General features: G+C 35.3%; 1 protein-coding gene across 2 annotated transcripts in view; it reads left to right on the top strand.

Moving 5' to 3' along the window:
- The window catches only part of LOC309809156 (protein FRA10AC1), a 40379-nt gene that overhangs the window by 16181 nt on the left and 11920 nt on the right, over positions 1 to 12278 (top strand). For both annotated transcript variants that reach the window (XM_082630006.1, XM_082630005.1), the window contains 4 exons: positions 5237 to 5282; positions 7324 to 7437; positions 8544 to 8586; positions 10624 to 10742. In XM_082630006.1, coding sequence (XP_082486132.1) covers positions 5237 to 5282; positions 7324 to 7437; positions 8544 to 8586; positions 10624 to 10742 — 322 coding nt within the window. The remainder of the gene's footprint in view (positions 1 to 5236; positions 5283 to 7323; positions 7438 to 8543; positions 8587 to 10623; positions 10743 to 12278) is intronic.

Below are 12278 nucleotides of genomic sequence, written 5' to 3'. Positions count from 1 at the left end.
CACTGATGCGAAAACCTACTGAAGGTGCGCCCACTGTGGGAGCTCCAGTAATTGGCTCAGATTTCAGCCCTGCCTCTGCGTGTGTGCACCCACAGAGTTTGCAAAACCTGCAGTGGCCGGAGCTATGCCCCATTGCAAGCATGCTGATAATGAGGCTGCTATGGCAGAACCACTCTCTGTCCTGTGCACACCCCCAGTTTTGGCCCAAGCCACACTCCTGGCCCTTCAGGCTGTCTCCATGCAGCCAAACCAAGTCCTCTTCCCAAGTCTGTCCACTGAAGCCCAAGTTTCACTACCCAGTTGCTGTGCACTTCAGGCATGTGTCTCTGGCTAGGAAGTGCAGCGACATGGTGGGGACCGTCTATACTGGTCTTTCTTTACCTTGCAGGGCTGCAGACCAGCTCGCATGCTCTTCTCTCGAGCCTCTGAAGCTCCCTGTCTGTCCCCGCAGACCTCCCAGCTGGTGAAGGAGGTTCCCAGGGTGAGGGGACCTTTTTCACAGCTCCCTACCAGGGGCGTAGGTCTCACCCCAGTTCCTCTTCTTCTCCCTGTTCCCTTTGTCTTCCCCAGTTATGTGGGGATCTTTCTTGCAGCTCTGGTTGTATAGGATCTTCAAGCTTTCAGTAGGTATTCTCTGAGAATTGTTCTACGAGTAGATGTATTTTTGTTGTATTTGTGGGAGGAGGTGAGCTCCATGTCTCTCTGCCATTTTGATCACCTCCTCTGGGATGATTTTTATTCCTATCTCATTTTTCACATTTTTAGCTAATGATAGATAAATTGACCCAGAAACAAATGATCTCAGTTTGAAATGGGAGGGGAAGGAATGTTGCATAAATCTGTATGTTTTGGATAGTGTACATCTGTATTGTATTAAGAAAGACAACCTATTTAAAAAGCTTTTTTAAAAAAAAAATTATTTATTTATTTTTGGCTGCGTTGGGTCTTCGTTGCTGCACGCAGGCTTTCTCTAGTTGCGGTGAGCGGGAGCTACTCTTTATTGCGGTGTGTGGGCTTCTCCTTGCAGTGCGGAGCACAGGCTCTAGGTGCGTGAGCTTCAGTAGTTGTGGCTCTCAGGCTCTAGAGCACAGGCTCAGTAGTTTTGCACATGGGCTTAGTTGCTCCGTGGCATGTGGGATCTTCCCGGACCAGGCCTCGAACCTGTGTCCCTTGCATCAGCAGGCAGATTCTTAACCACTGCGCCACCAGGGAAGTCCCTAAAAAGCTATCTTAGATTTGTTTATCCTAAGGATTTCTTTTCATTTGAATAGTTAAATCTCAGAACCATAATTGGTTTAATAATTTTTCACTAGTGCCTTTAATATGTGGGTTGCTTCACAATATTCTTATAGATAGTAGTAGTGTGCATTTTTATAACCCTGTTTACAAACCCCAGCACTTGGTGTATCCCCAAAACTTCCTCAGTTTCTTGTAAACTAGCTCTCATCTCTCTAATAGTTATTGACCATATTGAATCCAAAAAGCACCACAGCAGTTGGAGTTACTTGAATGTATTATACTGCAAGTTGAGGGTGAAGTATAAGTCTTTCAAGGAGCACATAACAGGGCTTCCCTGGTGGCGCAGTGGTTGAGAGTCCGCCTGCCGATGCAGGGGACATGGGTTCGTGCCCCGGTCCGGGAAGATCCCACATGCCGCGGAGCGGCTGGGCCTGTGAGCCATGGCCGCTGAGCCTGCGCGTCCGGAGCCTGTGCTCCGCAGCAGGAGAGGCCACAACAGTGAGAGGCCCGCGTACCGTGAAAAAAAAATTAAAAAAAAAAAAAAAAAAAAGGAGCACATAACAAAACTTTTTCAACCCTGGTTCATTTGTTGATTGTCTTCCAGTATTTATAGAGGACTGGGCTGGGTGCTATGGGTTAAAGCATGGTGTCTGCCCTCAAAAAAAAAACTATAGTTGAGGGAAGAAAGTGGACATAAATAAATAGTTAAATATTTGTATTCCCCATTTATAAAAACACAGTATATTACTGGAAATCATACTTTATAGTGCATAGGGACTTCCCTGGTGGCGCAGTGGTTAAGAATCCGCCTGAGAGTGCAGGGGACATGGGTTCAATCCCTGGTCCAGGAAGATCCCACATGCCACGGAGCTACTGAACCCATGAGCCACAACTACTGAAGTCCGCGCGCCTAGAGCCCGTGTTCTGCAGCAAGAGAAGCCACCGCAGTGAGAAGTCCGTGAGCCGCAACGAAGAGCAGCCCCCACTCGACACAACTAGAGAAGCCCGCGCGCAGCAGCAAAGACCCCATGCAGCCAAAACTAAATATTAAATAATTTAAATAAATAAAATAAAGTGCATAATCTTGAAACAAGTTGTGTTTTTCTATTAGAACATGATGAGTTAGTTAGATACCAGGGTAAGTGCAAGTAAGAAATCACATATGACTTGCAGGTTTTGAGTATAGATCCTAGAGAAATAGGAAATATGGAGAGAGGGACATCTTTTTTCTTAAGGCTGTTTTTTAGAGCAGTTTTAAGTTTACAGCAAAATTGAGGGAAAGGTACAGAGATTTCCCATATCCTGCTCCACACATACCAGGGGGATCTTCTTGGCAAAGATAATGATTGTTTTTTTTGGCATACTATTTTGGAGAAAGAGTAATGCTGTTGACTTTCTTGCTACTATGCATTTTCTCATAGTTTTACTTACACAAAGACACTGTTTTATTCATTTTTAATCAACAAACTCCTAGCTAAGTGCCTAATATATATAGTAGATACTTAGGGCATTTTCAGTGAATTTCAGCCTTTGTTTCACACCCCCATTTCCTTCTTTGTTGTTTTTTCCCTTTCATCATTGAGAATTTGGTTGGATCATTGTATCAGTTGGGGTAAGATTCAGCTACAGGGACCAGAAAGCAGTCCCAAATAACAGTGGCTTAAATGAACTACAAGTTTGTTTTCCTTTAACATAAAAGTCCAGGTGGATGGTCATGGAACTTTGTGTTGTCAGGAAGTCAGGATACTTCTCTCTTATTGCTTGCATGTGTGACCTCCTTGTTCTAGAGGGTAGAGTGAGAAGAAAAGGAGGCTAAGCACCGCACCCTGAGTAATTCAAGTGTTTAATCCAACATATCAACAGGAATATTTGTCAGGAAAGAATAGAAAAACATTGAGGCAAAACCTCTATGCAATCTTTAAGTAGTAGGACATATTTTAGTTGTTTGTTACATTTCTTATCTGCCATAAGATTATAACCTTCTTGGTGACAGACATTTATTTTAATAATCACTTTATACTCTCAGCAGAGTGCCAAGCCAGTAAGTAGTTGCTTAATAATTATTTGTTGACTAGATTAATGAATGGAAGAAAAAGTTTGGGAACTGTTGCTGTACACATTTGACTGTGCTTCAGTAGACATTCCAACATCTGTTGGATGACAAACAATCCTCACATAGATGTATGGGCTTAAAAATAGAATTAAATACAGAGTTATTTTTGAATTTTTTATTTCTTTTTTTTCCTGGACTGGGGGATTTTATTTTATTTTCAGTTAGAATATTTTGAAATGTTTTGAGCCCTCATTTGCGTTTAAAATACAAAATTGCCTAATTCAAATAATAGATGATTAAAAAATAAAATAAAAATAAGCAAAGTTAACCAGGCATTGAACGCTTCATCTGAATTATCTTTCTTAATTACAACAACCTATGAGATTAGGATTTTACTCATAAAAAAGAAATAGACTGAGAAATTAAGTAACTTTCCCAACCTCACAGCTAGTTAATAAATGATAGAGCCTGCATTGTGTCAGCATGATTCTAGAGCTGAGCTTTTAACTATATGGTAAATTGAATAGAAAACTAAACCATTTACTAAAATTATAGTAATTTAGCATATGAATGTGAGTCTTATAAGATAGTGGAGAAAACATTTTAACATTGTATCATTTTTAGCCAAAAAGCAAATAACAGTTGACCCTTGAACAACATGGGTTTGAACTGTGTGGATTCTTTTCACTAAATACGTACTATAGTACTACACAGTCTGTGGTTGGTTGAGTTTGTAGATGTGGAACCCTGGATTTGGAGGGCTAAGTGTAAATTTATGCTCAAATTTTCAACTGCGTAGTAGTGGTCAGTGCCCCTAAACCCCATGTTCAAGGGTCAACTATAAAGTTATGTTTAGGAATCTGGAGGGAAATTTAACAACTTTCCACTTTACAGCTCCAGACTGGTACCATTGCTCTTTCCTGTTCATTGCTATGCTGTTGTAGTGGGAAAAGAGCCATATACAAATGAATGGTTGTAGTTATGTTCCATTAAAACTTTATTTATAAAAATAGGCAGCAGGCCTGTAGAACATTATCTCCTAACCCCTGGTGTACTATACACCAGATGCTATTATAAGTACTTTATATGTATTATTCCATTTAAACGTCCTAACCCAAAGCAGGTAGTACTTGTGTTATCTCTATATGAGGCAACTGAGCCACAAATAGATTAAACAACTTGTCCAGTATTATATAGCTGTCAAGTGATGGAGGTAAGACATAAACCCAAACATTCTGACTCCAAAGACTGTACTCTCATATTATAGTATACTGCTTCTTTATTGTACTATAACTTCTTTTTTTTCTGTCAGTGTCATAGAACAGTATATATTTTTTGTTAATTTACATACCTTGTGCCTGGCACCTATAACTTTTAATAAGAAGTCTAAAAGTAAAGAGGATCGGACTTCCCTGGTGGCGCAGTGGTTAAGAATCCACATGCCAATGCTGGGGACACAGGTTCAAGCCCTGGGCCAGGAAGATCCCACGTGCCACGGAGCAACTAAGCCTGTGTGCCACAACTACTGAGCCCACATGCCACAACTACTGAAGCCCATGCACCTAGAGCCTATGCTCTGCAACAAGAGAAGCCACTGCAATGAGAAGCCTGTGCACCGCAATGAAGAGTAGGCCCCGCTCGCAGCAACTAGAGAAAGCCCGCACACAGCAATGAAGGCCCAACACAGCCAAAAATGAATAAATAAACTTTTTTAAAAAGTAAAGAGGATTGTTCCTTAACAAAGAAGTTGGTAATTGTTCAGATGTATGTTTTAAGTACCTGGAATCCTATAAGGAGAGAAAAAACTATCATGCGGGGAATTAGGTTTACTTTTTAGATTAGTAAGTGTCATTGTGTTAATTGTTGGCTCCATGATAAGATTTATTTACAATTTAAATATTGTTTAAATTTACTCTGGCATAAATGTATTTTTTTTCTTGTCAGTTTGGATTTAGGTGGCGAGTAGAAAAAGAAGTAATTTCAGGGAAAGGTAATTCTTTATTTTATTTTAGTTTTTAATAGGATAAGGTTATTTTGTTATATTATTGAAGTCATTGGGTAAGATTATTCCTAATGTATACAATAAGTGATTATCTACAAAATACAAAGTAAAATTAGAGAAGGTGTATTAATGATATATTGCTAACAAAGTTCAAAATATAATGCTTTAACAGTTTTTACGTTTAGAATTTTTGCTTCTAGGATATTCAATTGCAGAAAATGTTCAAAGAGTTAAAAGTTTCCTAGGAAGGAAACTATCAACAGATGAATACTTGAATTTTTCTCTTTATTAATTTTTGGAATAATGTGTTGGTATTACTGTATTCCAGCCAAATCCACATTTTGCAGATAGGAATTAAATATTACTTTGAACCTAATAGAATTTTTAGACAGGCTAGTTCTTAGGGAGTCACTGAGTTTGAGCCCAAATATTTAGTCTTACAGAAAAAGAACAAGCATTTGGTAGACAATCAGTAAATGCTTTTTCTATGCATTGTAATCTATTCATAAAATTTTTCTGAAAATTTAATATTTCTGTACTGTCTCATGCCATAAAATTAGCTTTGTATTATTGGTGATTGCATTTAAGTGTTAATCTCTATACTATCTCACGCTATAAAATTAGCTCTTTATTGGTGATTGCATTTTAAGTGTTAATGCTTCTGAAAACTACATAGGAACATTAAGGAAATAATTTTAAACTAAAAACTTTTAAAAATCTTTGAAAATAAAGGTTTCATTTTTAAATGATTAAACATTTATGCTGTCAGTATGGCTCATATACATCTTCCATAAATTAAGATCAGCCCTAAAGGTACTATAGAGGAGAAGGAAAAAGAATAATTTTAAAGCTATTTTAAACTTTTCTTAGCATTACATTTTAGTTTTTGCTTTTACCTAAGACAATGACAACTGTTGAAATGTCTATCACAATTTAAAAATTTTATACTTTTATTGAATGGAATTTTCAAGTGACAGTAAGTAATGCTGCCTTTAAAAAAATTGATGGACGTTCTCTAAATTCATGTAATTGAAAAAAGTTTTAATTGAGAAGGGGAAAGAAAGCTATTTGCTGTGATTGAATCTTGGTGCTTTTTTAACAGTAGAGCCATTGCTAAACACATACAGATTTAATGAAGTATTTATTTGGAATGAGTAAGACAATGCCAATTTAGAAAAGTTATCAGCCTTTGAACTGGTAATTTTCAAAATTCATTTTGACAGTTTCTTTTTTATGAAAAAAAGTCAGTTCCTGTTGGTGCAAATTATTGAGATATAAATGCTTTTTTTTAGTTTGTGCAAATAAGTTTGATCTTGTCTTTTTCTGTTAAAGTTAATAATTGTTGAGTAGTTTATTTTTTTTTCCCTCTTGGATCATCAATATTAGTTCTTTTTTGCATAAGGTTTTAATATACAATGGATATGATAATAAGGCGTTGATTTTAGTGTCAAGTGATTCTAAAATTTATAGCATCAGGTTTGATTACTCATTCTACTTAATCTCAAAATGCTAGTTAAAATGTGCTTTAAATGTCATTTTATTCTGGTACTTAAATGCCATATTAAAATTTTCAATTTTTATCAATTTTAATATGATTAAATATTGAAAAAGATTGTCCCAGGTGTAAGTGCATGTACTTTGGAAAATATACTTATTCTTTTAGGGTGTTACTGAGTACACTTTTTTAGTACTTCCATCTTCCAAAGTGTAAGATTCCCTTACACGGAGTCACTAAAACTCTGTATCTTAATATAAACAGTCAACTTGATAGTCAACTATCTATCAGGTAAAGAATTCTGGAACTTTTTTTTTTTTTAAACAGTTCATTCAGCAATTTGATTTGATTGTTGAACTTACCACAATTATTGTGGTCAGTTTTTTAATGATTATTTTATAGAGCTAGGAATTTATATATGTATGTCATGTATCTTATCTATGTATGTTGAGTAAATTTCAGAGGTAATACCAGATTGTATAGATAAATACTGTCACCAGCCATCATAGCTAATATTCCTTCCTTTATTTGCAGGGCAGTTTTGCTGTGGAAATAAATGTTGTGATAAAAAAGAAGGCTTAAAGAGTTGGGAAGTTAATTTTGGTTATATTGAGCATGGTGAAAAGAGAAATGCGCTTGTTAAATTAAGTAAGTTGACTTTAGGTGGGGTATGATTGATTTCTTCAAAGTTTATCTAGTAATTTAGATTTTAAAATATATAGGCTAATTTAAGATTCAATTTAAAATTTTTAATATATCTTCTTGGAAACTCTTTTTTTCTCAGAGCTTCTGAAAGTTGCAAGAGTGACATTAGGGGAAATAGTTCTAATGCCAGAGGTAAACCAGTAATTCGTGAAGTGAAGACCTCTTTCCATTAATTTGAGAATGTCACCAGTGCAGAGTGAGATGCAAAGTATCAGAAAAGGCAATATAAAATCTCGCATTAGCTGATAGCCATATTGTTATGGTATAGACTTTATTGACTGTCAATAAAGAAAAAATTTTAGGAGGGCAGATTGTTCTTGATATCAGTCTTAAAAGCTTAGGATTATAACCCAGAATACAAAAGTTTCTCTTAATATACATGTTTTAGGATCTGTTGCTCATTCTTTTTTTTTCTCCTAAGCTAGTCTTTTATGTGTCAGCTTCTTCTCTGCATCATGTTAACAACCTTCTCTGGTTCCTAAATACGTGTGCCCTTAGAGTGTCTGCCCACTCCAGGTAGAAATCAAGGATTTCCCCATATGCTACTTGGTACACACCAAAGAAGGTTGGTGTCTGAGTTCTTCCTGGAAGTGCTTATGAGGAAGAGTCAACTAGTGTGAACTGAGATTAAAGCAAAAAGGAGACCACAATGGAGGAACTTTTTTGAAAGTTCTTTTACAGTTGAAAACTCTTAGAGTACTTCAGAAGAAATGACTATACCCACACTATTGTTATTAGATGTCTTTGATGTGAGATACAGTTCTTCCTGTGAAACAGTTTGCTTTTAGAATAACTTGACAGCACCATTTTCTAAAGCAATGGCAGAATATTTTCAATTTCTCAAGCATTCTAATACAATTTTTATTATATTTATACATTTTTTGAGATGGGAGAGAATCAGATTGTTTTCTTCAGATTATTTGTTTCCCCTCTTACAGTAAAGGAATGTAAGGAAAAATGACAACTTATGATATTAAAAGTAAAGTAGCAGTGCAGTTATTAAAATTTAGCAATTCTGTGGTGTTACTCTTTTTTTTTTTTTTTTTTAGGATTATGCCAAGAATGTTCCTTTAAATTAAATTTTCATCACAGGTAATATGATCTTTTAAAATGTGGTTGTTAATTTTAGTAGTCTTGGATGTAGTCACCTGCACTGGATGTCTAAAGTAGACTTGAGTGGTTGATGGTTTAATTAGTTGATTGTATATAAAATCCACCATTACCATATAACCACATAAACCAGGGAACTGGAAGTTCGTCATGCATAACTCTAGTCAAGCAGTTTTAAATGTGAAGGCCTGTGCAGAGTGGTAGATAGATGCTAGAATTTTTGGTTTGGAATCAGTGTTCAGATACTGTAATATTCTTAGAAACTATATTGTAAAGCAGGTCTTCATAAAGTGATTTCTATGTCTCATTTAAGCATTGTTTTAATTAGAGTTTGTCATTCTTACAAAGGATTATACCTCTATACTCATTTTAGATGTTAAAATCAGGCTCCTATTGAGTGAGCTAGACTGTGTCTGCCATACTGAATGGGGGAGGAGTATCAGTGTTCTGCATTGTGCAGTTTATATAGATAGTAGGCTTTCCTATATATTCTTCTCAGCTAATCCACTTACTATTCTTCTTAGGCAAGCTACTTAACCTCTGTAAGACTCAATTTTATTATCTCAAAAAATGAGTATACTAAGGTTATTGTGGGGATTAAATAAAAATGCATATAAAATGCTTGACACAGTGTCTAGCTTATGGTAAGTCAAGCATAATGAAGTCCCTGGCATTGCAGATGTTCAGACAAAATCTGTGTAACCTGGCATGATTGTAGTGGTCAAGTTTCATGTCCTGAGTAACACTTGAAAGTCTTAACAGTAAGATTCTGCAACTTTATAAAATGTATATATTAGTATATTAATTTAAAATCAGCTGTGTTCTAAATGAGCCTTATCTAGTATTTTAGCTATTAAAAATAAATAAATTTTTAATTCTTAAAATTAGCAAAGTTTTTAGATTACTTGATTTCCCCTCTCTATCAATGATACTGGAAGATAACAAAGATTTATTTATTTATTAATTTATTTATTTTTTGCGCTACGTGGGCCTCTCACTGCTGCGGCCTCTCCCGCTGTGGAGCACAGGCTCCGGAAGCGCAGGCTCATCAGCCATGGCTTACGGGCCCAGCCGCTTGGCGGCATGCGGGATCTTCCCAGACCGGGGCACGAACCCGTGTCCCCTGCATCGGCAGGCAGACTCTCAACCACTGCACCACCAGGGAAGCCCCAAAGATGTTTTTTTGACCTTGAGTTTCAAGCTTCATTTCAAATTTGAAATTATTCTTACAAGAGGCAAAAAGTTATTACTGTCTTAAACAGTATTGTAGTATTTGGTGTATCTTAATTTGAAAGGTCTGATAAGCAAGTTTCTTGAAAATAATCCACTCTGTTGTCTCTTCATCCTCTTTCCCAGTCCCAGTTTCAGCATTATCACCTTTTCCTATTTAGTGTTTCTTTTCTTAACCAATTAAAATCAGTTGCTTGCCAGCTATGGTACTGACAACCTTGTAAACTTGGCCTAGAAGAGATAAAGCTACAGGAGTAAAAGGATAAGTGGTCTAAAGTAGACATATGAGTTAACAGTAAGCCTTTCCATTCTCATTCTATTATACCTTTGCTGTATTCCTTTATTCTTAAGAGAAGAATTTTCTATTTACTGGTGGTTGAGAACTGTTAGAGTGGTTTCTTCTTGTTGTATGTGTTTTTTCAAAGTGTAGGTAGATATGAATTATGTGGAGGGAAATGAGATGTGATTTTGTAATTTTTTTAGAATGGCTAAATGATAGAATATAGAAAAGAAATGAGTAAAACTATGATTTACATTTACTAAGGTTTGTACACAGAACTTATAAAAAAATAATCCTTTGTCTCAGAGTGTTCAGGCTTCATAATCTTATAGAATTGTTTTAATTAATATACTAACCTAAAATATTTACAGACTCATTTAAGGGTTCCTTATTATGTAAACTACATTTTAAAAATGAGTACTTTAACTGATTTGACTTTTTCACCCATTGATTTTTATTTTTTGTAAAATTCAGTTGAAAAAGTTAACTTTATATTGTTCAACATAAAGGAGAAAAGAAGTCAAGTCAAAAAAAAGAAAGGATAAAGCCAGAAAAGATTGTGAAGAGTCATCACATAAAAAATCCAGATTATCTTCTGTAGAAGAGTCCTCTAAGAAAAAGGATAAAGGTAAAAGGGAATTAAAATAAAATATTTACTCATATTTCTGAACATGAAGTATAATCTGCCATATGTCTCAAATGTTGAATTTAATTAGTAAATACATTTAGAATTCTGTTTTATAGTAGTTGAAAGGAAACTGGTTGGAGAATTTAGATATGAATTTACAGTAACTTACAGGAGTTTCAATAACAAGGTTGGTTTTGATTCATTTTTGGCAGATGGTATAATATTGCAACAGCATTCTAATTTCTGGATTTGTTACTTACAGACTTGTTACCTTGAGCAAGTCACTGAATTTCTTGAGTTTCACTTTCCTCATATACATAGTGGTGATGTGAATACCTGCTCTCTATACTGCTGGTGCTTATTGTGGAGAATCAAATAAGGATGTGAAAGGCACTTTGAACACTGTAAATCAGTACATAACCTATAAGTCAGTTTAACGTTGTAACACTGTGATTTCAATTATCGTGGTCTGTGTGATTTTTCTCACTAGCTTATGAGCTTCTTGAAATGATAGAGGTTGATATGTATGTGTCCTCAGAACCTAACATGGTGCTGTGCACATACAATTAGAAAATAACTGTTAAATTCAAATCCAAGTCAACTGCTACTTCTTCCTCAGCAGTCCTTAAGCTGTCTAAGCCTTAGTTTTTTCATGTGTAAAATGGTCATGATAATCTTACCTAGTAGGTCATAGGATTTTTCAGAAGTTGAAATGAGATAATGCATGTAAGCAGTTTGCATAGTACTTGGTACATAGTTAGCTATTATGAAGGTTATTGCTAGTTGCTTTTTTAGTCCATAATAAAGTAGAGTCAAATTGACTACAACTTAGAGTGAATTGTACTTAAATTAGGTAATGGTAAATTGAATTAGATTCCAGCCTATGTTAACATAATACTTGAACAGAAGAGGGCTGCCTTGCTCCAGCTATGAAGATCATTAGATATGTTATGTTCTTACGTACATTTTTTTCTTCTAACATGTCACAATACATTCAAGTATATGTATTGCCAAGTTTTTGACTTGGTAAAATCGATAGATGTTGAGAGGAAAAATACTGATATTTTGTTTATTGAGAAATGGTATTTGAAACAGAATACCTTTTTTATCTCTAAATCATGTTCCAAATTTCAAAATAAATTTTAATTAAGTGTGAGAATCTCATTTGAATTTTAAAAAATTTTTATTTATCCTCATGTGCCAGTAAAATATTTAGTGTATTATATCTGAGGATTTTGTAGCATTTACTATTATATAATATATTTGTATCTTAGTATGATACCATGTTAATCATTGCATATTCCAAATTAAAGAACTACTAATCCCTGCTTGTAGAAGTTTATTCAGTACCTCCAAAACAGATAATTAGGTAGCTGGATACTCAGGACTAGGGATGGGGTTGCACCCCTCAAATTATAATATATATGCATGTGATCTTCCTTATAGATATTTTTCCTTTAGTGTTCTATATTTTGGTAGATGATACCTCTGTCAACCTAAAAACTAATATCAGAAAGCAGGAAATATCCTTGATGC

This window comes from Mesoplodon mirus (genome assembly GCF_964341445.2).
Source record: "Mesoplodon mirus genome assembly, chromosome: 2".
Classification (NCBI taxonomy): domain Eukaryota; kingdom Metazoa; phylum Chordata; class Mammalia; order Artiodactyla; family Ziphiidae; genus Mesoplodon; species Mesoplodon mirus.
Note: the sequence above shows the minus strand (reverse complement) of the source record. Positions and strands in the feature narration are given on the sequence as shown.